This window comes from Pogona vitticeps, chromosome 5 (genome assembly GCF_051106095.1).
Source record: "Pogona vitticeps strain Pit_001003342236 chromosome 5, PviZW2.1, whole genome shotgun sequence".
Taxonomy (NCBI): Eukaryota; Metazoa; Chordata; class Lepidosauria; order Squamata; family Agamidae; genus Pogona; species Pogona vitticeps.
In genome coordinates, this window is record NC_135787.1 from 56,798,840 (window position 1) to 56,823,539 (window position 24,700).

The following is a 24,700-nucleotide window of genomic DNA, read 5'->3' on the forward strand; positions in this document are numbered from 1 at the left end:
AAACTTCCCCTTAAAACTAAAATACTAATTCATATCTACATATATATTGAAAAGATCCAGAATTTTGGTGATTGTTTTTTCACAGGTCTAGTTATCACAAACACATTGATATCGTTTATTTGTTTTTTTCATAGTATCTATATATTTGTATGTGCCTTTATGTGTAAAACTTAAGTGAACTGGTGTCTCATTCAAGGATGCTTTTATGAGAGCAGCTGCTGTTTTGAAGTCTTCATCACCCCATGGACCAGAGCATGCCAGGCCCTCCTGTCTTCCACCGCCTCCAGGGGTTTGGTCAAACTCATGTTGGTAGCTTTGATGACACTGTCCAACAATCTGATCCTCGGCCGTCCCCTTCTCCTCTTGCCTTCACACTTTCCTAACATCAGGGTCTTTTCCAGGGAGTCTTCTCTTCTCATGAGATGGCCAAAGTAATGGAGCCTCAGCTTCAGGATCTGTCCTTCCAGTGAGTACTCAGGGTTGATTTCCTGCAAAATGGATAGGTTTGATCTCCTTGCAGTCCAGGGAACACACAAGAGTCTCCTCCACCACCACAATTCAAAAGCATCAATTCTTTGGTGGTCAGCCTTCTTTATGGTCCAGCTCTCACTTCCATACATCGCTACTGGAAAAACCATAGCTTTGACTATGCAGACCTTTGTCGGCAAGATGATGTCTCTGCTTTTTAAGATGCTGTCTAGGTTTGTCATTGCTTTCCTCCCAAGAAGCAGGAGTCTTTTAATTTCAGGGCTGCTGTCACCATCTGCAGTGATCATGGAGCCCAAGAAGATAAAATCTGTCACAGCTTCCATATCCTCACCTTCTATTTGCCAGGAGGTGATAGGGCCAGTGGCCATGATCTTAGTTTTTTATGATGTTGAGCTTTAGACCATTTTTTGTGCTCTCCTCTTTTACACTCATTAAGAGGTTCTTTAATTCATCATCACTTTCTGCCATCAGAGTGGTATTATCTGCATATCTGGGGCTGTTGATATTTATTCTGACAATCTTAATTCCATTTTGGGATTCATCCACTCCAGCCTTTCTCATGATGTATTCTGCATATAAGTTAAGTAAGTGGCTAGTCAGGTATAATCTAAACCAAATCCCTTATGAATTCACAGTGGAAGTGAAGAATAGATTTAAGGAACTAGATTTCGTGGACAGAGTGCCTGAAGAACTATGGATGGAGGCCCATAACATTGTACAGGAGGCAGCAACAAAAACCATCCCAAAGGAAAGGAAATGCAAGAAAGCAAAATGGTTGGCCAACAAGGCCTTATGAATAGCAGAGAAGGGAAACAAAATGCAAGGGAGATAGGGAAAGTTACAGAAAATTGAATGCTGACTTCTAAAGAATAGCAAGGAGAGACAAGAGGGCCTTATTAAATGAACAGTGCAAAGATATAGAGGAAAACAATAGAAAGGGAAACTTCTGCTTAAAGGTTGTAGCTGCATTCTGTTCCAGTGATGCGCATACACTCCTGAAAGGACGTGGCAGCTGCCAGCAGGCAAGGTAACCCCTTATTCTGCCCTTTCGCTTACAGGTAGAGCACAAGATCAAAGCGTTATTTCAACCAATCTTAGTTACAATTAGGTAATTAGTATCCTATCTGAATTCTAACAACATAATATGTAATAATGCTAAGTAAATAAAAGAGCTCTCAGGGCATTGCCTGTAGGCTCCACTGATTCAGACATCTGCACTGTCGACTCCTTTGTTCTAAGGCAATTGGCCTTCCTTTGTTCCGTGATCACCCACAGAGATCTGTTCAAGAAAATTGGAGATATTAGAGGAACATTTTATGCAAAGATGGACATCATAAAGGACAAAAATGGTAGGGACCTTACAGAAGCAGAAGACATCAAGAAGAGGTGGCAAGAATACACAGAGGAATTATACCAGAAAGATCTGCATGTCCCAGACAACCCAGATAGTGTGGTTGCTGACCTTGAGCCAGACATCCTGGAGAGTGAAGTCAAGTGGGCCTTAGAAAGCATGGCTAACAACAAGGCCAGTGGATGTGATGACATTCCAGTTGAACTATTGAAAATCTTAAAAGATGACACTGTTAAGGTGCTAGACTCAATATGCCAGGAAGTCTGGAAAAATCAGCAGTGGCCAGAGGATTGGAAAAGATCAGTCTACATCCCAATCGCAAAGAAGGGCAGTGCCAAAGAATTCTCCAACTACTGTACAATTGCACTCATTTCACACGCTAGCAAGGTTATGCTCAAAATCCTACAAGGTAGGCTACAGCAGTATATGGACTGAGAACTCCCAGAAGTACAAACTGTATTCTGAAAGGGCAGAGGAGCTAGGGACCAAATTGCTAACATGTGTTGGATTATGGAGAAAGCCAGAGAGTTCCAGAAAAAAAATCTACTTCTGCTTCATTGACTACGCAAAAGCCTTTGACTGTGTGGACCACAGCAAACTACTACAGCTATCCTTGTCTTAACAGCTGGATTACTCCAAGTGTCCCTATTTGGCTGTATTTACCGGAGAATTAATCACATAGAGAAAATTAGTATCATCTGTTTATATCCGCTGGCCTAAAGATGCGTCACCAATTTATGGATCCCCTACTTAAAAGACAGGAACTGAGAAAATCAAACACACTGTCTTCACAGGTCATGTTCCTTTCCAAGAGCTCTGCATTCCATCCATTTCTGTATACTAGAAATAACAACTTTGCTGATGTTTACAAGATGACTTATCCAGAAAGTTAGATGAGTTCTTGATTTTACCAGGGACCCCCCCCCCCCATCTTCAGCCTCTTAGTTTCCCTTTGAATGTATATAAAAAACAGAAATGGATGGCTGTTATTCCAGGACAACTAATCATGTAAACAAATTGGTTATTTCAACATTTTTGTCCATTAAAGGCCACAGTCCTACAATGATGGTGTAAAAAACATGACAATTCACGTTTTGAAGATGCCGGCCACAGAGACTGGCCAAACATTAGGGAAAAAAACCTTAAGAACATGGCCAAACAGCCCAAAAACCCACAACAATCATCAATTCACATTTTCTTTTATTTCATATACTTGTGCAAAGAAGCCATGAATGAAGGAGTCTTATGTACATTAGTGTATGGCAGCATACTATTGTTATTATTATTATTTTTGCTGTCAAGTCAAAAGCCAACTTATTTTGAACTTAATAGTATTTTCAAGGTAAATGAGATATTTAAGGAGCAATTTTACCAGTTCTACCCTCTCAATGAGTTTCTATAGCCCAGTGGGCATTTGAACCTAGGTCTCCTCCTGAGTCCTAGTCTGCCATTCTATCCATTATACCACATTGAGTATCCTGCTAATACACTACAGACATGATTAAAATTGTTATCTGTATTTGGAGATAGGAAATGAGGGGGGGGGAGGAAAGAGGTACAATTCCCAGAAAACATATTCTAATCCAACCTCCTTTCTTAATTTTAATTTGCTTTTTAAAGCTAGTCTCCAATAATTCAAGAAATGCTAGGAAACAACCAATCCTTCAAAAACCTCAGGTTTATGAATGTGGGATATTGATGCTATGTCCATAATTTAAAGCATCAGAAAGTGGCTCAAAATTGCTTTGCAGCATGGTGCCCACATTGCCAGCAGGAAGAAAGAATGACAACCTTTCCATAGAAAAGGTCAGTCAGACTTTTCACAATACCAATGTCAGTGGTCAAGATGGTGTACATTTCTTGTGCTCGTTCCCATTCACAAGATGACACAAAACAAAAGAAAAAACCAAGACCTAATCTTTTTTTTTTTTTTTTTTTGGTTAATCACTTCTCACCCAAACACAAAGCAATTGTCATGCCTGTTTTTTGACAAATTCTATTATACATGATCTACCCTAGAAAGGAACGCTTCATGGTTCAAAAACATCCAGAATGTTTCTAGATACTGTGTCTACATGTGACCTTGCTGGCCAGTGTATGCAGAAGAGTTAGGTTATGCTTATTCCTGTTCTAAGGCTGCAGTTGTAAGATACCCTCTTGCCCAAAGGCTCAGTTCACCCCCAAAAGATACACAGCTGAATGCATAGGTGCAGAGCTGCAGGCTAAGCTGATCTCTTGGCAATGAACTGTGTTGAACGGAACAGAGCTCACTTTGAAGTACACAAACGCTGGCTTGCTTTTTCTAAATATCTGAGAAGGAAAGAAATAAATTGAAGTGGAGGGAAGACATACTTTGGGTGGCTTAGGCCACAAAACATTGTGAATAATCTCTCTCTGTGTGTGTGTGAGAGAGAGAGAGGGGGGGAGAGACTTTTTTGGACTCTTAACTCTCTCTGTGTGGTTCCTCTGTCTTTGTGGCTCTTCTCTCCCTCTGTGTGTTTGTGTTAGGCTCTTTCGTCCCGTCCCTCTCCCTTTATGCCTCCTTTCTTTCCATAGTTCTGGTCTGTCTGCTTGGCTCTTTCTCTCTCTTTCTCTCTGTGGTTTCTCTCTCATCCTGACTTCTCTCTGTCTGTGTCCTTTCTCTCCCTCTCCCTCTTAGACCAAACCATGCTCGTAGCTGCATTCAGAACAGGATGGAGCTTTAGAAATCTTATTGAATATATATGTTTGCAAATACTTCTGAAGAAAATCAGTTTGTGGTTTATAGATTACACTAAAGCCGTTAACTGTGTAAATCAAAAAGCTATAGATAATTCTAAAAGAGGCAGTTATGGCACAGTATTTGATTGTTCTGATGCATATCCTATACTCAGAATAAACTGTTACAATAGAATTTGAAGAAACAGAATAGTTTGTAATCAGCAGAAGTGCCTGACAATGGTGTATTTCAACTCCCTATCTCTGCAAGTCACGTGTATTAAGTATCATTTTTTAAAAAAGGATTAGATGCAAATGAAATGTGCAATAAAATATGCAGATGATACACTGCTGGTGTATTATTTGAAACTACTAGTAATTGAGATAAAGAAGGAAGTGCAAAAGCAAGATTATAGTTGAGCATGTAACAAAAATTTATGAGTACAGAATAATTATATAACTTTAATGTTGACAGTGAAGAGATCAAAATGGCTGAATATTTCTTGGTACAATCATAAATAAAAATGGAGACTTCAGCCAAGAAATCAGAAAAAGACGGAGCAGTTATGAAGGAGCTTCAGGAACAAAACTCCTTAAGTGTAAGGAAAGTTTTCTAGACAACAAGGCAAGATCATCTATAGTATGGTTACTATGGTTTTCCTCATTATGATGTACCAATGTGGAAACTGGACAGAGAAGAAAAATGACGGAAGAATGGATTCATTTGAAATATGGTGTTAAAGAGAGCTTCACAGATACTATGGGCAGCCAAAAAGACTGGGTATATCATGAGAAGACTAGACTCACCAGGAAAGATGCTAATATTGGAAAATATTGAAAGTAAAAGAAGAACAGTGTAAGATGGATTGAGTCAATAAGGAAAGCCACAATCCTGAGTTTGCAAGACCTGAGCAGAGCTGGTCTTTTTGGAGAGAATTGCTTTATAGCATTGCCATAAACTGGGGAAAAAAACTTGATGGTGCATAACAACAAATATTTGTAGCCAAATTTGCTTTAAGCATGGACAGTCATATAAAATGTGACACATGTATTTATTTATACTATCGATTACAGCTGCAGAAGTCTCTTATTTGCATGCATCAATGTGAAAAGGAGAAATGTGAAAAATATTTGCAGTTTACCATTAAGAACAGCAGATGACAGCTATTCTTCAAAGCACCATCAGCTAACATGACTGGTTTATTATTTTATTGGTACAGTACAGTTTAAATTACAGCATGTTGTGTAGTACATTTTTATAACTCAGAAATTTATGGGACCCTATAACTTCCTATCTCTAGAAGCCTCTAAATATCACAAGTTGATGACTTCCCACCAATACATTCCTGTCTGTTGACCACATTCTCTGTATTTCAGGGTGACAGAGATTAATTATATGGCAAGATACTGTATTTGTCAATATTGTGAATCATTTCAGTTCACTTATTCTCAGGTGTAGGCATCTATCTTCACTCCTAAATAAAAGTTTAACACTTTAGGAAGACTTTGTACAGCCGCAGCATTTTTTAAGAGGGCATGTATTGATATATCCGAATTGGAAAAAGCATGCCCAAGTTTAGCCCATTCTTTGTCTTTAGATGTCAAAAACTTTGTGTTTTGGTGGTCCTACGGCCTGTCCAGTATGTCTGTGATCCAAGGAAATTCTTCTGTATCTGCACTTTATTTACAGTGTGCGTTTCTTTTACAGTATAGTAATATTTCATGTTTAACATATTTTGATTATTATCTTTTTTTGTGAGATGAGATGAACTGTCTGAGCCTGATATATGTAATACTAGGATTCTGTTACTGCAAATGGAAATTTAAGCTAATTAAGTAATAAATACATCATATATCACCCAGGAAGCCACAAAAATACTCTTGTTCTCTTTCTAAGGTTTATGGCAAAAGCTGAAGGGTCAGTTACACACATATAAGGAATAAATTAAATAAAATGAAACACAGTTGCTTTATTAACCTTAGTTAGTTGCAAAAGCCAAAAGGTGTACTGTATTCCAGTGGTCCCCAACCTTGGGCCTCCAGATGTTCTTGGACTACAACTCCCAGAAGCCTTCACCACCACCTCTGCTGGCCAGGATTTCTGGGAGTTGAAGTCCAGGAACATCTGGAGGCCCAAGGTTGGGGACCACTGTTGTATTCAATACTTATTCATGCACAGGCCGAATGGCGGAAGCAATGACGACAATCAGACAAGGTGATGGTTGCATGCAATCGTGAACGGTTTCTGTGCTATGGCTGCTGAATCACCGCACCTTCTGCATTTGGAGCCTCTGTTTATGTAAATATCAAACCAGATATCACTCTTATTTGTTTTTAGAAAGCTCAACTACATCTAGTTGCTTGTAAAAATATAATTTTATTGTTCTAATTAATTAATAATTATTTTTCTAACTAATAATAACAATTCTTTGTTCCAGAAGACAGAGGGGAGGTTCATACAATTAACCTGCTATAATTGAAACGTCTCAGCATTTCATAATAACAATCCTTCATTTAAAAAATGCTTCTTCTGTGAAAACTGTATGTGTACTATGCATATGGTTAATCCCTATGTACAGCTTTTGAGTTATGTATCTCACATTAGACATGCCTTTCAGCCTTCCAAGGCCCTTTTTTTGCAATTCCCCAGCTCTCTTCTAGACCCTTCCTGGTCAAAGAAAGAAAATAATGGGGAGCAAGGCAGAGAGGAATTAATAATTATGTGCTGTATAGTCAATTCTGATTCATGGAGACCCTTTTCAGGGTTTTCCAGGTAGAGAATACTCAGAAGTGGTTTACCAGTCCCTTCTTCTAGAAGTGCTCTGGGACTGTGTAGCTTGTCCAAGGCCACACAGGCTGGCTCTTCTCCTGGGATACACACTGATACACAATTGAACTCCCAACTTTTGGCTCCATATCAAAACTACTTTTGCAGAGATGTTTTTGGACAAATGCTATGATACCATAATCTAGGTCATAACTGAAAGGGCAATGTTCCAAACACACACACAGAAACAAACTTTGTGTAAGTTAGAAAACTGGGCAGCATCCATAAATGCAAAAAAAAACCTGTCAGAAGACAGAGACCCCTCTAGTTACCTAGCTTGTAGATCACAGACATTCTGCAGCAGACTTCACATTCTGTGCAAGAGAAAATGTAGACCCTAAAGATTGTAAGATGTTGCTCTAAACAGAAATAGAATGGATTTTAAAACCAAAGATTTTGCCCCAGGTATGAATGAAGAATTGGATTTTCTTCTACTCCTCTGAGAGTAGGATTGGGAGGATTTTTTTAAAAATATCTCCCTATCTTCCTACCTTAGTTGTGTCCAGTAAAAGTTCCACTGAATCTAAGTGGCATGCTGAAGTTATACGTGTTTTTAATAGAAAGAACAAAATTTGTAGCTTTTTGTTTTAATTATTAGTCACCAGTGAGTTGGTTCAGAGACTCTGAGTAGAAGTATTTGCAAACTGTGTTTTTTTTTTTAAAAAATGAAAATATTTACAGGATCTATAATGCAGGGTACAAATAATTTTATGTTTATATACTTTCTGAAGTTTAAATAAATGCATGCCTGTGTTGTCTCTAACATAACTTTACAGTACCTTGAAAAAGGCTATTGAATACTGATAGGCTAAAAAGACATTGATTTTTTTTCTAGGTAATAAACATCATTTCATAGCATCCTATAATAAAGTCTACCTAATTTAAAAAAAACAGATTACATAAGAAGGAATGATACAGAGACATACCAAATTACAAAAAATTAAAATTCTCAAGAGTGTGCATATTAACCCCTTAGCGTGCATTGCACTGACTGAAATGGGAGAACTGCTGCTTCTAGACGCTTCCAGGACCTGTGTGGTCATACTGATAGGTGGGAACAGGGAAATGAGGCACTTTTGAATTATCTTGTATTCCTGTGTATCTGCAGGTACTATATCCAGTTCAAGATTATATCAAGGTCATTACATTTAAGTAGCACTGTAATTGGGTCTCCTGTTTCTTTTTAAACCCCAATGGAAAAATAAGGAATATCAATCAATCAGACTGCTCCCATGGATTTTAAATGGAAATGTGTACATCTTCCATTAATTTAGACTGAGCTGCATTGGGTTATTATTGGGCAACTGGTAGAAATAATTCAAGGACCAAATCCTTCCATAAACATTTTCTTACATAAACACTGCTCTTTGATACAAATTCAAGCAAGTTCTCTGCCTTCCCACATCATTCTTCCCCATAAGCCTTTGGGACCAGAACTAAATTGACCTCAGCAACAGGCATGTTATTAGGAGAAAATATTTAGCAGTTGTAGTAGTAATAGAAGATGAAACGTGTGTTGCTGGACAGAATTTAAAAGCTCTGGTCTTCAATTTACAACAGTCCTGAAACAGAATGGAGAAATGTTACACAGACATAATTAATTTAGGCTGGGCATACTCTCGAGTTGCATCAAGCCTTAAGGGATTTGTTTGCTTGTTTAATGTTCAACCTGAATAATGGAGAACTGTTTTGTTCACACTGTTCAGTTTTGTTTGATACTTAAATTTTCTGTCTGGAAAGGATTCAGCCTTTTTAAAAAAGTAGTTGGCACATTTTAACTATGGTAAAATTCTTTTTCCAATCGTTTCGACTAAAATTTTGTTAACCATTAGTTACAGTTAAACTACAGTCATGCCCCGCTGGATGATTACCCCGCTCTATGATGAATCCACATTATGTTGATGTTTTTGTGATTGCTTTTGCGATCGCAAAATGATGTTTTAAATGGGGGAATTTCGCTTCACGTTGATCGGTTCCCTGTTTGAGGAACCGATTTTTTGCTTTACGACAATCAGCAAAGAGCTGATCGTCGGGTTTGAAAATGGCTGCTGGCTTTCAAAATGGCCCCCTGCTGTTTTCTAGGTCGGATTCCTCACTATACAGGCACCGAAAATGGCCGCTGTATGGAGGATCTTTGCTAGACGAGCAGGTATTCAGCCCATTGGAACACATTAACCAGGTTTTAATGCATTTCAATGTTGTTGTTTTTTCATTTCGTTTGACAATGTTTTCGCTCTACAGCGATTTTGCTGGAACAAATTAACATCATCAAGCGAGGCACCACTGTAAATTGGTCCTAAAGGTATCTTAACTGGGAAATGGCATTTAAGCAATGCAGTGCAAATAATTAGAGTATCAGAACCAGGCTAGGAGAGCCACAGGTTTAATGTGGGTGACTCTGTCCAGTAGCTACCTCTCTATCTGTCTACCTTACAGCATTTTTGTGAGGACAGTGGGGAGAAGAGCCAACCATGTACCCTGCCCCAACTCTTTTGTGGACAGGTGGGATATAAATGTAGTAAGGAAATACATTTTCTGGCTGAAACTCTGTTTAGCTTAGTAAGTCACAAATAGAGCAGGACCAACTCCTACGTTAAGTTCCACTGAATCAATCAACTCTCATTGCAACTTACTATGCTAAGCAACTGAATTTCAACCAATGTTCAAATAATAAATGCAGCATTGTAGGTGTGACATTCCAAACCTCTAAGAACTTTAGATGATATCTTAGTTAGTAACGGAAACTTAATGCACACAACTGAACTCCTGGATTTCAACCAGCAATCATCGATTGATAAATAAATAATTTTAAAAAGATAAATATGAGAGCCAATTTATGTGCACTGAAAGTCAAGGTAAAGCATATAACTGTGCAGGGTTTCACATACTTTGGTATCTTGCTTATAATGCTTGTCATCCATGTCCAACTGCTGATTGTTCAAGGTAGACTGGGAACAGCTTACTTGGATGCTAACAGTGCCTTTTCAACCTCATGCAGGAACAAGACATTTTTTGTTAGAGATAAGAAAACATTTGTGTACATGTTAACATTCTAATGGACTGGGGAAAATTCTGCTTCATAACTTTACACCAGCGTAATCCAGATCAGGTACTGGAAATATGTAATTATACATTAAAGTTTTCGACCCCCTCCTTTCTAGTTCTGAGGCTTCCTAAGGCTCCCTTTTGCCTCAAAGGTGACTTTGGGAGCCTCAGAATGCGGCAGGGAGGCACCTTTAACAGTAAGCAAGCAAGCAAGCAAAAACTCACAGTTGCATCAGTGCTGCTAAGCTCAGAGCTGCTATTGGTGTTTTTTTTACAACTAAGCTTCCCTCACCCCAGCCCCTTCCAAGGCTATCTTGAGCATAAAGGAAGTCATAGTTAGCCCTGGAACCTGAAGGGGGGGCAGGAATCATTCTATGACTTTAAATGAAATGTTTGTGATGCCCGGTTTGGGTTACACCGATGTAAAGTGAGGACAACAGGATTTTGCCTGTTAGGGTTTTTTTTTTGCAAATACAGTGGTGCCTTGCACAACGAGCGCACGGTAGATGGCCCCAATGGGCGAAAATCGCAGAGCGAAGGTCGGTAAGCTGCTCGCTTACCGACCTTCGCTTTGCGCCCCGCCGATCAGCTGTTCGGCGGGTCAAAAATGGCCGCCGGAACAGCTGAAAGGGGCCGGGGCGCAGCGTTTTCGCGCCCTTGGTAAGCAAGGGGAGCGCGCGAAAATGCTGCGGAAGCCCCGAAATGGCTGCGCGCAACCATTTCAGGGCTTCCGGCAGCATTTTCGCGCGCTCCCCTTGCTTACCAAGGGTGCGAAAACGCTGCGCCCCGGCCCCTTTTGGCTGTTCCGGCGGCCATTTTTGACCCGCCGAACAGCTGATGGCAGCCATTTTGGCACCCTCGTTCTGCGAGGGGAGGGCGCGAAAATGGCTGCCGCCTATGGAGGAACTTCGCTGAACAGTGAGTTTGAAAGCCATAGGAACGCATTGAACAAAGTTCAATGCGTTTCTATGGCTTTTTCCCTCCCGCACAGCGATGTTTCCCACAGCGAAGGTTAATCCAGAACGGATTAGCCTCGCTGTGTGGGGCACCACTGTAATTGTTGAAGGTGCTAGTACTGCAAAAGTGCAGTTTTAGGCAGCTGCTAAATGGGAAAGTAGAGACAAACACAAGAGATAATGCTAGGAATGCAGGTCAATAGCCAATAAAGACAAATGGTGCTCAGGGAAAGTCCCAGCTTCAGCACGAAGCTTTTAGAGACATTCCATGTGAAGCGAACTAATGGTGAACCTCACTTCAGTATTCATAAGCCCCTAATACAGGAGTTCCCAAACGGTGTGCCACAGGTTTGTGAGAAGCTCAGGATCTGAGCCAGGATAACATGGGAAAAGGGAGAGAATGTAGAGGAGATGTTCATAGCTGTGTGTCAAACAGGAACTGGAAGTGGAGGCTGTGTGCCTTACCCTCTTTGCCTCCTCTCTATGGTCCCTGGTGAGGCACTTGCTGGGTGGCCTCATGAGTTTCCTGCATCAGGACCTGAAAGGAAGTAGGCAATTGGAGATATTCGGCAGGGGGAATGGGATGGCTAGGGAGAAGTGGCAGTGAGATCCCTGATGGCCCATCTGAGCAAGGGGAGCTGCAATCTTTGGTCAGTAAAGCATGGGAGCTTCACATCAAAAATGTTTGGGAACCACTGCCCTACTGATCCCCTTCACGGAGGCAGTGTCAGATTTTACTTTCTTGGGCTCCATGATCACTGCAGATGGAGACAGCAGCCACAAAATTAAAAGATGACTGCTTCTTGGGAGGAAAGCGATGACAAACCTAGACAGCATCTTAAAAAGCAGAGATATCACCTTGCCAACAAAAGTCCGCATAGTCAAAGCTATGGTTTTCCCTGTAGTGATGTATGGAAGTGAGAGCTGGACCATAAAGAAAGCAGACCGCCGAAGAATTGATACTTTTAAATTGTGGTGCTGGAGGAGACTCTTGAGAGTCCCCTGGACTGCAAGGAGAACAAACCTATCCATTCTAAAGGAAATCAACCCTGAGTGCTCACTGGAAGGACAGATCCTGAAGCTGAGGCTCCAATACTTTAGCCATCTCATGAGAAGAGAAGACTCCTTGGAAAAGACCTTGATGTTAGGAAAGTGTGAAGGCAAGAGGAGAAGGGGACGACAGAGGATGAGATGGTCCTTGAAGCAACCAACGTGAATTTGACACAACTCCGAGAGGCAGTGGAAGATAGGAGGGCCTGACATGCTCTGGTCCATGGGGTCACGAAGAGTTGGACACAACTAAACAATTAAACAAGGACGACTCTAATGATATACTATAGCATATAGCTCTGTCCATACAAGGCAAATAATATGACACATTGTCTGGCTCTACGTTTTGACAATATGGCTGCAAAACATCAATAAGGAATGAGTGGAATGATAAACTTACCCTTTCAAAGAACACAAATACTATATGGAGGAACACCCCATGTTATAGTGTTGAAGGGATTTCCTGGTTCTACTGAAACCACAATTCCTATCAATTACAGATATTTATTATTTCAGTTACAAAACAGGCCAAACCTTTTAAAGTGACTTTGTTCTGAATTCCTAAGGAAGAATGCACAAACCAAAGGAAGTTGATATTTTGGTAGATATAAGTTTTCATAATGAATTAAAGTTAGTGGGGTTCTAAGTTCTACATTATTCCATAGAGTGACTCCTGTTTCAAGTTTGGCTTAATCATTATTCAGATTTTTACATGCAGAATTTGTAATTACTTTTAGAATAGCAGCATGCATGGTTTGCCTCCATTTAATTGGATTATTGCTGTTTTGAAGCAACACTGTTGGTGAGAGAGAGTGTGATTACAAAGTTGTGGTTTCTGTGAATGCATATTTGTATCAGTAAGAACATGTACAGCTATGGGATGGAAAATAGGATTTGAAACCTAGCTAGAACATTTATAAATATTCATGAATAAATTGAATAAGGATGCAGAGCTATGAAATGAGAGTCATGGAAGGGTTGATGAGCATCTACATACAGTTGGAGTTCAACAACTATCTAGCAACAGCTGAAGCACTTCTACTGTTAAACATTTACAAGTTTTATAACATAATTTAGTGCTCATAATTTAGTGCAAGGTCTTAGATACTGCTTTGAATTTAATTTTTTTAAAAATTAGCATCTCCTATTTATAACTAATTATGTGGAAAGATTTCAAACATAAACTACAAAATAGCAAAACAGAAATACAAATGTTATTGCATTTATAGAGGCAAATCAAAGGACTATCAAAAGACTCTTAATAAAGAAAAATTACACCCAGTATTTCAAATATTAGTGTGTATGAGTCACAGGGAATAGACCGTGCAGAAAGGTGCAACAAAAGTAACCTGTACATGAAAATCATGCAGGGTCTAGAAAATGTATTTGAAATGTTATCTAGTCTACTATGCCCTTAGGAATGGGCAGTTCAAGTGCACCTATTCTTCATCTATAGTAAAGGCTAAAGATTGCTCAAAGTATATGGAAAGGTAACGAGCTCAATAGCTATAATACAATTTCATTTTATTTAAAACATATTTTGAACGATATAAAAATATTGATCACAGTGAGATTTAACAGTTGTTACTGCTATAAACAGGAATGCAGTACAATATTTTAAATGGAAATAAATTATATAGTCATTATCTTTTTAAAAAAATCATAAAGAAGAAAACCTAGGCTGTTTGGCCACCGGCAAAACTGAGTCCTTGGCAAGTTCTTTATAATGAAGAAAATCCCAGTTTTGCCTATCTGTTTTTCATGTGCCTCAGAGCACAAATAAGTCTGTCTCAGACAGTCCTATAACGTCTCTTCTGTTCTGTCAATCCAAAATGATAGCAGTCTTAAGAAAACAGGAACAGGAAAAATGTACACCAAACTGTCAGTTGTTATCTTCATCTCTAATTAATAAGTGGTCTTTTCCAATATGTGGGTACACAACGGCATACTTCTTCACTGTAAGAAAATCCAGACTCACAGCGTTTCGTTCGAACTGTACATGGTGGTCTATAGCAACTGGAAAACAATCAGAAAAACAGTTATTGAAAAAAACCATGAAAAGACCAAACCTAAAGTCATAACTGGCCAAGATGTTTTCCTAGTTTGGAATTAGTGAGCAATGAGGTCCTCACTGCTTCATAACAATGAGCCACCCAATACTCTTCTGCAGTAAACTCAACAACCTGCCTCTGTCTTCACAGTGGTGGACAGCTTTGTAATCCAGGTATCTGGCTGTGAAGCCAGTGATTGGGAGTTCAGATCATCACTGTACCTCCTTGACAGGGCTGGACTTGATGATCCATAGGGTGTCTTCCAGCTTTACAGTTCTACACGAATATCCCTGCGCAGCTGGCCTTAACAAGGGTCTGGCCCCTGGGGCCAGACCATCCACTCACTGTCCTGCTGTGGTGCCCATCCCGTTCATTCTTCCCATTGTGCCTGGAGTGCTGGTCTCTTCTTGCTCAGCTGACCACTCCAGGCAGGGGGAGGGAGGACGAGTCTCCCTGCACGGCAGCTGAGTGGCCAGCGGAACAGGAAGAGAGAGGCACTCGGGGAGCGATTGGAAGTATGAGTGGGACCAGTGCCACAGCAGGAAATGTGAGTTGATGGTCCAGCCCCAGAGACCAGCCCCTCGTTAAGTCCAGCTGCATGCGAATATTTGTATTCATATACGAATACGCCCATTTCTAGTCACTAGGTGCAGTAAATTTTTGGAAATTCAACATTTCCTTCTCCCCCACAGGTCCCAAATAATCCCCTTTATTGTCAGAAACCTGTGCTATTTGTCTTTAATTATTGAAAATCAGTGGTCATAGTAAAGGCATCCTAGCAGCAGTAATGTTTGGTAATTAAGGACTTCCTCCTCCTGTCCCACAGCCTCAATGGATTTGCAATGACAAAAGGGATTACTCAGGACCCATGGGGAGTTTAGGATGGGAGGAAATGTTTGGCTTCCAAAAAGTTGTCCCGCCTGATGTCATTCTCTGTCTTACCACCAGCATGGAATTAACATGTACAGGATTTCAGCATACAAATATTTGGTAAGAGATATACAAGGCAGTGCTAATCCTTTCTGTTTGCTGATCCTAACACAGCACAGTAAAAGAATAAAACTGAGACAGACCCCAGGGAATGAATTAGACTGAGTGAATATGGAAAGATAACAAGAGTTTAATGGGGAAGTTTGGTAGGGGAGGCCCCTAACAGAAAGTTTTGGTTTTTGGATATAGTTATATATTAGTGAACTTTCCAGCATTCTTCAAGGCAAAGGAAAGGGCACTGACAGACAAACAGAAGAAAATAAAATGCGACAGGAATTATGAAGGAAAGAGACACTTCAGTGGTGGTGAACCTGCAAGGTGTGTGCAATATTTGTCTTTGTGCCAGAGAACAACACATTGTCTACATTCATCAAGTGCAATGTAGTAGCACTATTGGAAGGGGGAAAATGAAAGAACTGGAGCAGCAAGTAACAATTCTTAAGCCTATAACAGAAGATGAAGAATACATAGATAGGACTTGAGCAGTGGCAGATGGCAAGGGAGGTGCTAGAAGTAGAAGAACAACAAGAAAAAGCAGAAGAGGAGAATGCTGAGGAGAGAAGAAACATAATAGAAGAAGTTCCATGGAAAAGAGTCACAGGAGCAAAAACTGAGAAGACACTCTGCACCAGTGGAACTGCAAAATCACTGTTAGATTTTTGAAGAGGATTCTGGCAGACAGCATGCAAACGTACACATACAGGAAATCCTGCAAGAGGACATGAATGTGGCTGAAACTCAGCCATGTAAACACAGAACTCAAAACCTACTAAATGAAGAAGAGAAGAATAGTAGAAGTCTCTCTACTATACTGCATGGGACTGAAACAGAAACATACCAGGAAGATCCATGGACCTGCCAGGTATGTGTCTCCCTGGAGGACAGATTAGGGGTGTGATGGCAAGATTGTCATAAAACCCACAAAATTGTATCCTTTTCTTCTCACCCACTTGTGAACAAATGAAAGAGCCAAGAGGAACTACAAAAAAAAATCGTAACAGATTTTGAAAACTCAAGTACTTTGGAGCCTAAATACAGTGGCGCCTTGCTAGACAGTTACCCCACATGACAGTTTTTTCGTTAGACATTGACTTTTTGCGATCGCTATAGTGATTCGCAAAACAGTGATTCCTATGGGGGAATTTTGCTGGACAATGTTTGGTCCCTGCTTCACAAACCGATTTTCGCTAGACGACGATTTTGACAGTTCCCTCCGCAGTCACAAAACGGGTGTTTTCGGGACCTAAGCTTCGCAAGACAGCTATTTAAACAGCTGGTCAGTGGTTCACAAAGCGGCTTTCCCATGGCCAATCTTCGCTAGACAATGACGATTCTTCCCCATTGGAATGCATTAAACAGGTTTCAATGCATTCCAATTGGGAAATGCTTTTCGCTAGACAATGATTTTGCTAAACAGCGATTTCAGTGGAACGGATTATCATTGTCTAGCGAGGCACCACTGTAGTTTTCTTGTCCATTCTATCAGTACTCAGAAGAGAAACAAAACAGGAAAACAAAATACTCCGGGGTGAACAACTGGCTTCAAAGGTGATGCCAACATGAGGGATTTGAATTTTGGGAACACAGGCTATGCTTCCTAGAAGATGCACAGCTGGTAAGTGATGGGTTGCACTTCACAAGAACTGGGAAGAATGTATTTGACCACGGCAATAAGGACTTCATCGGGAGGACTTTAAACTGAATTGGAAGTGGGAAGGAGAAGCAAGCTCAAAGGTAAAGATAGGAGAAGGCTTAAAAAGAGGAACCGACCGAGCAGCTATAACAGGGCCGATAACAATCTTCATAAAAATGTATGAAGGAAGGCAGGCCAGAAATCACACAATCTCCAGTGTCTATATATGAATTCCAGGAGTATGGGAAACAAGGAAGAACTGAAAATTTTAGTTTAGGACTTTATGTATTTTTATTTATTTATTATTGGGTTTTTATCCCGCTCTTCTAGACAGGAGTCCACTCAGGGTGGCTCACAAAATATTGTACACAAAATCTACAATAATAATATAATCAAGATGGGAGGATAAACAACAAAAAAACCAAGAAAAGTAAAAAATCAATTATTGGCAGGAGGGAAGGCCTGCCTAAAGAGCCAAGTTTTTAATTGGCTCTTGAAAACACCCAGTGAGGGTGCCAGGCAGATCTCTGATGGAAGGCTGTTCCAAAGTCGAGGGGCCCGTTTTCTTGTTCTTTCTTTCTAGGCCTCTCTCGGCATCAGGCCCCTCAGCAGTCTTTCCTGGCTATGGCGAGTGACTTGAGTAGATCTAGGTGGAAGAAGGCGTTTTGCCAGATATCGAGGTCCTAAACCGTTTAGGGCTTTGTATGTCATTAACACTTTGAAGTCAATGCGGAAACGAATGGGCAGCCAGTGTAAGGCAGCCAGAGTGGGAGAGATATGCTGGTGTTTTCTCACCCCACTAAGAAGTCTGGCCGCCGCGTTCTGCACCATTTGAAGCTTCCGCATCAACCTCGAAGGTAGCCCCACATAGAGCGCATTACAGTGGTTTAATCTTGAGATTACAAGTGCATGGACCAGAGTGGTGAGGGCCCCACCATCAAGATAGGGATGCAGCTGGGCAATCTGCCACAGATGGTAATTGGCGGAGTGGACCACTGACGCCACCTGGGTTTCCATGATGAGCGCTGGGTTCAGATGTATTTCCAAGCTGTGAACCTCACTGTTCATGGCGAGAACATTCAGGTAACAAAAGACAGAAAATAAACAATGGCTCAGCTACTCAATGGGGATTTAAAAAATAACAGATGTCAAAGAAAAAGAAAAATTCTTACTTCAGTTCAGTGTTTCCCCAAAAGATAGAGGGAACAGGATTGGGGCTTGAGATTGATAAACAAATAGTCAAGGAAAAACTTATTACTGTTAATGAGTTCATATCCCCAGGTCCAGAAGAACTGCATCCATTGAAGGAACTGGCTGGGGAGCTCTCAGAACCATTACTTATTATTTTCTTGAAATTATGGAGGATGAGTGAAGTGCCATATGACTAGAGGAGGGCTAACACAGTCCCTGTCTTCAAAAAGGGCAAAAAGGAAGAACGTGGGAACTACAGACCAATCAACATGGCATCAATCCCAGACAGAATTCTGGAGCATATTATAAAGCTCTGAAAGCACCTTGAAAACAATGCAGTAATAAGTGAATATAATCAATAAAAATATACCATCTCAATGCTGAAGATGTAAAAAGAAAAAGAAAAAGGAACCTATATACATATGTGGTGGACATCTGAAATAAGAAAGAATGGGCACTGATTTTTAAGGAAATTAGAAAAATTATTGGATGTGATATTCAGATATTGCCAATCATTGCCCTCTTGAACATAACTAAGAACAATCGTTTGAAAAAATATCAGAAAGGGGGTGCTGACAAGTATTGAGCCTTTCCCAGAAAAAATTGAGCTACGAAGCTGTAACTGCCACACTATTCTACACATTCCCCCAGGAAGTCAATGCACTTGCGACATCTGTCCTGCAGCTTCTTACGTCCCTGCAAATAAAATTCTTCCAACTGCTGGTGTAACCACTGATTTGAAGCATTAGTTACCTCCAGAACACTCCCAAATTGTTGTCCCTTTAGCTGTTTTTTGAGTTTGGGGAACAGATAATAGTCAAAAGGAGCCAAGTCAGGAGAATAGGGTGGATGGGGCATCACTTGAAAGCCTAAGGATGTCAGTTCTGTCATTGTTTCACCTGCAGTGCGTGACAAGGTGTTGTAATGCAACAGGATGACACCTTTGGAGAGCTTTCCTCGATGTTTTTCCTTGATGTTTTGCCCCAACTTCATCAATAAAGCACAGTAATATTCTGCATTGATGGTTGAACCCTGTTGGAGGTAGTCCACCAGCAGAACTCCCTTCTTATCCCCAAAAACTATTGCCATTTGCTTCTGCACCAACCTTTGCACTCGGAACTTCTTTGGCCTGGGAGAACCACTGTGCCTCCATTCCTTAGACTGTTCCTTTGTCTCAGGATCATAACAGTAGATCCATGTCTCATCACCAGTTACCAGTTTTCCCAGGAAATCTGACTCATTTCTTACAAAATGTTCCAAAACAGCCACCAATGACTCCACACGTTTCCTCTTTTCTTCAGTTGTCAAAAGTTTGGGGATCCACTTTGCTGCCAGCTTTCTCATTTCCAAGTCATTGTGGATAATGGCACCAACTCTCTCACATGATATTCTCAGATATGTAGCAATACGTTTGGCTGATATTCGGTGGTCCTCCATGGATCATGTCATGAATGGCTTTCATATTTGCAGCACAGAGACAGAAACAGGCCTTCCACTGGGTTTCTCATTTTCAACACCGAAATGGCCAGTTTTAAAATTGACAACCCAACGTTTAACTGTTGCATATGGAGGGCCACTGTCACCCATAGTTTGTGACATTTCATCATAGATCTGCTTTGCACCTTTCCCTTGGAGAAACAGGAACTTGATTATGGTCCAATGCTCTTCCACACTGAACTTTTCTGGAGGTGCTGCCATGTTCACTTTGGACCTGAACATGCAAAGTTAAAATCATAGGATAGTTGATTTTTTGCACCATTGAATAAAGACAAATTGGCCAATACACCCTGCAATTTATAGCTTCCTAAGTCAATTTTTTCTGGGTAAGGCTCAATACTTGTCAATACCCCATATAATGGTTATAGTAGCAAGATTAATATCAATCTTGAAGATAAAGAAATGTGGAGTTTAGCAATTAATGATAACATGTGAAATGAAAATAAGAGGAATGGTAAAGTCTAATGATGTATGGTTCAAAGATGTATGGAATTTATATTTGGAATATGTTTTTTGAAGGGGAAAGGCTATATGCCAGCAGAAGAATCAATGTTTTTTTAGAGAGGAAAGGAGTGAAAAGTGGTACAAACTGATATTGTTACATAGTCCCAAGGGTAGAAGACTCCCTGGAAAAGACCCTGATGTAGGGAAAGTGTGAAGGCAAGAGGAGAAGGGGACGTCAGAGGACGAGATGGTTGGAAAGAGTCATCAAAGCTACCAAGATGAATCTGACCAAACTCCGGGAGGCAGTGGAAGACAGGAGGGCCTGGCGTGCTCTGGTCCATGGGGTCACAAAGAGTTGGACGCGACTTAATGACTAAACAACAACAGAAAGTCCCAAGGGTGAAGGTGGCATGGGTGGGAAATGTGTATTGTGTTTAGTCATTACTGAGTTTGTATTTTACTCTTATTTCTGTTATTTGTAATTTTCTTTTCTTATCATTATAAAATAAAAAAATAGAAAATACAAAATAATAGAACAACATCATCATCATCAACAACAACAACAATAATAATGCATTGATAACTACAGCCAACACAGATTTGTCAAGAACAAAGCCTGCCAGACTAATCTTATCTCATTTTTTTTAATCAGGTAAGCTCCTTGGTAGATAGTGGGAATGTTGTAGACATAATATATCTTTACTTCAGCAAAGACTTTGACAAACTGCCTCATTATATTCTGATTATAAAGTTAACTATCTGTTGGCTGGATAGAATGGTTATCAGGTAGATATCATATAGCACAAGACACTTGAAATCATTTGTACAAAAAAATTACATAGCACTTGACATGAACTTTTCAAATAACAACTTACATGGTTATCTACACCAATGTTATATTTTTATGGTATAAAAAGATTGTTTTGCAATATCTGCTAATCTAAATAATGCCAAGAAACTTTTTGCTTACATACACTGGGATAAGTGCAATAGCATAAATCATAGCAGCAAACTTAAGGGAGCCATGGCTTGTATTCCTTGTTGTACGCCAGCTTTATGACTTATGGTGCCAGAATGAATACAAGCAGTGAATCCTTAACTAGCAATGATTCACTGTGATTTACGCTTATATGTAAGCAATAGGATACTAGTCAATCAGCTGTGCTAGGGTTTGGATCTATATTTAAAGAAAAGTCTGTTGATTATTTCTCTTCAAAATAATCTAATTTAAGAAAGTATCCCTGAATCTACACTAAGAGCAACACCTGGGCTCATTCAGAGATCCTTTTATATCAATGTGAGATATGCATAGGTTCAGACTTTATGAGAATTTGAAAAGATGATGGGATGGAAAGAGTGGAGTAATTTATAGCACTTCAGTCAGGAAAGTAATTAAATCCTTGACTAGCCCACACTTCATGCTTTATAAGCTAAATATTTTTCATGACTGGATAATTTGTTTCCACAAGAACTGCAGCACAAAAGCTATAAACAAGTATGTCATAACATGATAATTTCTTAAGTTTGTTGGTTAAAAAAAACACACCAGTTGACCTAAAATAACCTCATCCTAACAATGCCAAATAGCCTCTGGTATATAATGGAGACAAAGTGCTAGTCTCTGTCTTTTTCAAACACTGGCAATGAATCAGAAGCAAGAAGTATATGTTTCAAGTTTCAACATAGATACATTTTAAAAATTGTTTTTTAAACATTCCTCTGTTTTTGTAAGAGAGAGTATAATAAGGAATTCTTCCTGATTAATGGCTTACGTCTTTTGGTTTACAAATACAATATTGAAAGTGTGGATGTACAAAAAAAAAAACCTGTGGAGGGAAAGAGTCAAAGATGGCAAAGAGAGCATTTCAGATTCTTTCTGACTATAGCTGTAGTTATAGAAAAAATAGCCCTGTTAGACTAATTAAGGATTAAAGGTAAAAACAAAATAAATAAATAAATAAATAAATAAATAAATAAATAAATAAATTTTTGTTCACAAAAGCTCACTTACAAATAAAACAGTTTTTAAGGTGCCACTGTGTTTTTGTGCTACCAGTTTAAGAAATGCTGGTAAAGTGCAGTTGGGAAGCAAGTTCAGAAGTCATGATGTGAAATATAGACATAGTTTAGGCTGGAGATTCAAATACACTTTCTGGCTACTTTACATAACCTTAACCTTAGAACTTCAGAACTGGAAGGATCATCAAGTCCTGCCCCTGTCAAGGAGGCACAATGGGGAATCAAACCCCCAACCTCTGAAACCCCCTCAAAAATGGCACTTCATGCAGCAAATTATATGTGCTTTGTAAAACATAAAAATCATTAGATAGGCTAATCCTTAACTGACACTTTAAAGAACTCTTAGCATAAGAATGTTGTAGCCTGTAAAGTGGCTATTAGCCTAATATTCTTTGTGACTCTGTACTAGTCAGTAAAGAAAGTGTGAAGGCAAGAGGAGAAGGGAAGGTCAGAGGACGAGATGGTTGGACAGTGTCACCGAAGCTACCAACATGAATTTGTCCAAACTCTGGGAGGCAGTGGAAGACAGGAGGGCCTGGCGTGCTTTGGTCCAGGGGGTCACGAAAAGTCGGACATGACTTAACGACTAAACAACAACAACTAGTCAGTAACAGTTATGTTATTAAAGTATTTCTGTGTATTATTTATAACTGCATTTAACTCCACAATTCCATAATGCTGAATTCACACACACAGGTAAATCACTAATCAAAACAAAAGGCATTAATGAGATAAGATTGCAAAGACATAATCATGAACTAAAACTTCTTTCTTTCTTTCTTTCTTTCTTTCTTTCTTTCTTTCTTTCTTTCTTTCTTTCTTTCTTTCTTTCTTTCTTTCTTTCTTTCTTTCTTTCTTTCTTTCTGCTTATAATAATAAATTATAGCTTTATACTGACAGGACTTGGGCTCTTTGCTTATAGCCTCCTGGCCAAAGCTAGAGTAAAAGCAATACTATTAGCTCTCATCTGAATAAAGATATTTGGTTCCAATATCTACAAAAGGATGATTAACAAAAGATTTAAGGCACATCATTTTTGAATGAATCCCTCCTAGAAAGATACCGGGAAGAACTGATTAACCAGTTTACATGTTTAAAAACCAATGTACTGCTCCAATATAATTAAAAAACAAACAAACCCTACAATTCGTCAGGAGTATCAGACAAAAGCTTTCCCCATTTAACATAAACAGCACTAATTGCTTTTTGTGGGATATTCAGGAGGATGTGCTCTGCACACAGGAAATATATAGCATATTTCACACTTGTTCTTGACTGTTTTCTTCTACAGCACAAATAGCTGTAGTCTGTATAAAGACTGGACAACCTTTTCATCTATTTCTGCTAGGAGAGTGAAGCAAGGCTGCATCACACATACTAAAATGTGTTCATACATAACACATATACAGTACTTCCTACCACATCTTAACATACAGAGATCAGGAGGGGCAAACTAAATAAGTTATATATACTGTGCTATGTTGTTGTTCTAAAATGAACTCCTGACAGCCAAATGATGCATTTAAGGCTACAGTGGTGCCTCGCTAGACAGTTACCCTGCATGACAGTTTTTTTGCTAGACATTGACTTTTTGTGATCGCTATAGCGATTCACAAAACAGTGATTCCTATGGGGGAATTTCTCTGGACAATGTTTGGTCCCTGCTTCACAAACTGATTTTGGCTAGACAACGATTTTGACAGCTCCCTCTGCAGTCACAAAACGGGTGTTTTCGGGACCTAAGCTTCGCAAGACAGCTATTTAAACAGCTGATGGGTGTTGTGGTTTTTTCAGGCTCTTTGGCCGTGTTCTGAAGGTTGTTCTTCCTAACGTTTCGCCAGTCTCTGTGGTCGGCATCTTCAGAGGACAGCACTCAGAGCACAGAGTGCTGTCCTCTGAAGATGCCGGCCACAGAGACTGGCGAAACATTAGGAAGAATAACCTTCAGAACGCGGCCAAAGAGCCCGAAAAAAACACAACAACCATTAGATCCCGGTCGTAAAAGCCTTCGTGAATATATTTAAACAGCTGATTGGCGGTTCGCAAAGTGGCTTTCCTATGGCCGATCTTCGCTAGACAATGATGATTCTTCCCCATTGGAACGCATTAAACAGGTTTCAGTGCATTCCAATGGGGAAATGCTTTTCGCTAGACAATGATTTTGCTAAACAGCGATTTCAGTGGAACAGATTATCATCATCTAGTGAGGCAGCACTGTATTTGCATAGGATGTAATCAACACACTTATATTAGTGAAGAGGGTTCACATGAGGAAAGTCATTCCCATGTGCCCATATCTTCAGCAAAACTGTGCTGGTGGCAGATTCAAGGATACCACAGTAGTAATGGGCACCTGTGACAGGCGATACAGAAGGTCCCACAACAATGTCCATGTGAAGCCAGAAGGTTGCCCTCATCGAGGGCAGCAAATAGTATGGGATTTGCTGCGGAAGTAAAATG

At 39.8% G+C, this 24,700-nt stretch overlaps 1 protein-coding gene and 1 long non-coding RNA gene across 2 annotated transcripts in view; both read right to left on the minus strand.

Moving 5' to 3' along the window:
• Nucleotides 1-24,700, minus strand: part of LOC144589399 (uncharacterized) — a 1,017,889-nt gene that overhangs the window by 118,286 nt on the left and 874,903 nt on the right. The gene's annotated exons all lie outside the window — the stretch shown is intronic.
• The window catches only part of VEGFC (vascular endothelial growth factor C), a 73,862-nt gene continuing 63,084 nt past the window's right edge, over nt 13,923-24,700 (minus strand). The window contains exon 7 of the mRNA XM_020803176.3: nt 13,923-14,431. Within this exon, the coding sequence (XP_020658835.2) occupies nt 14,317-14,431 (115 nt within the window). The 3' untranslated portion in view covers nt 13,923-14,316. The remainder of the gene's footprint in view (nt 14,432-24,700) is intronic.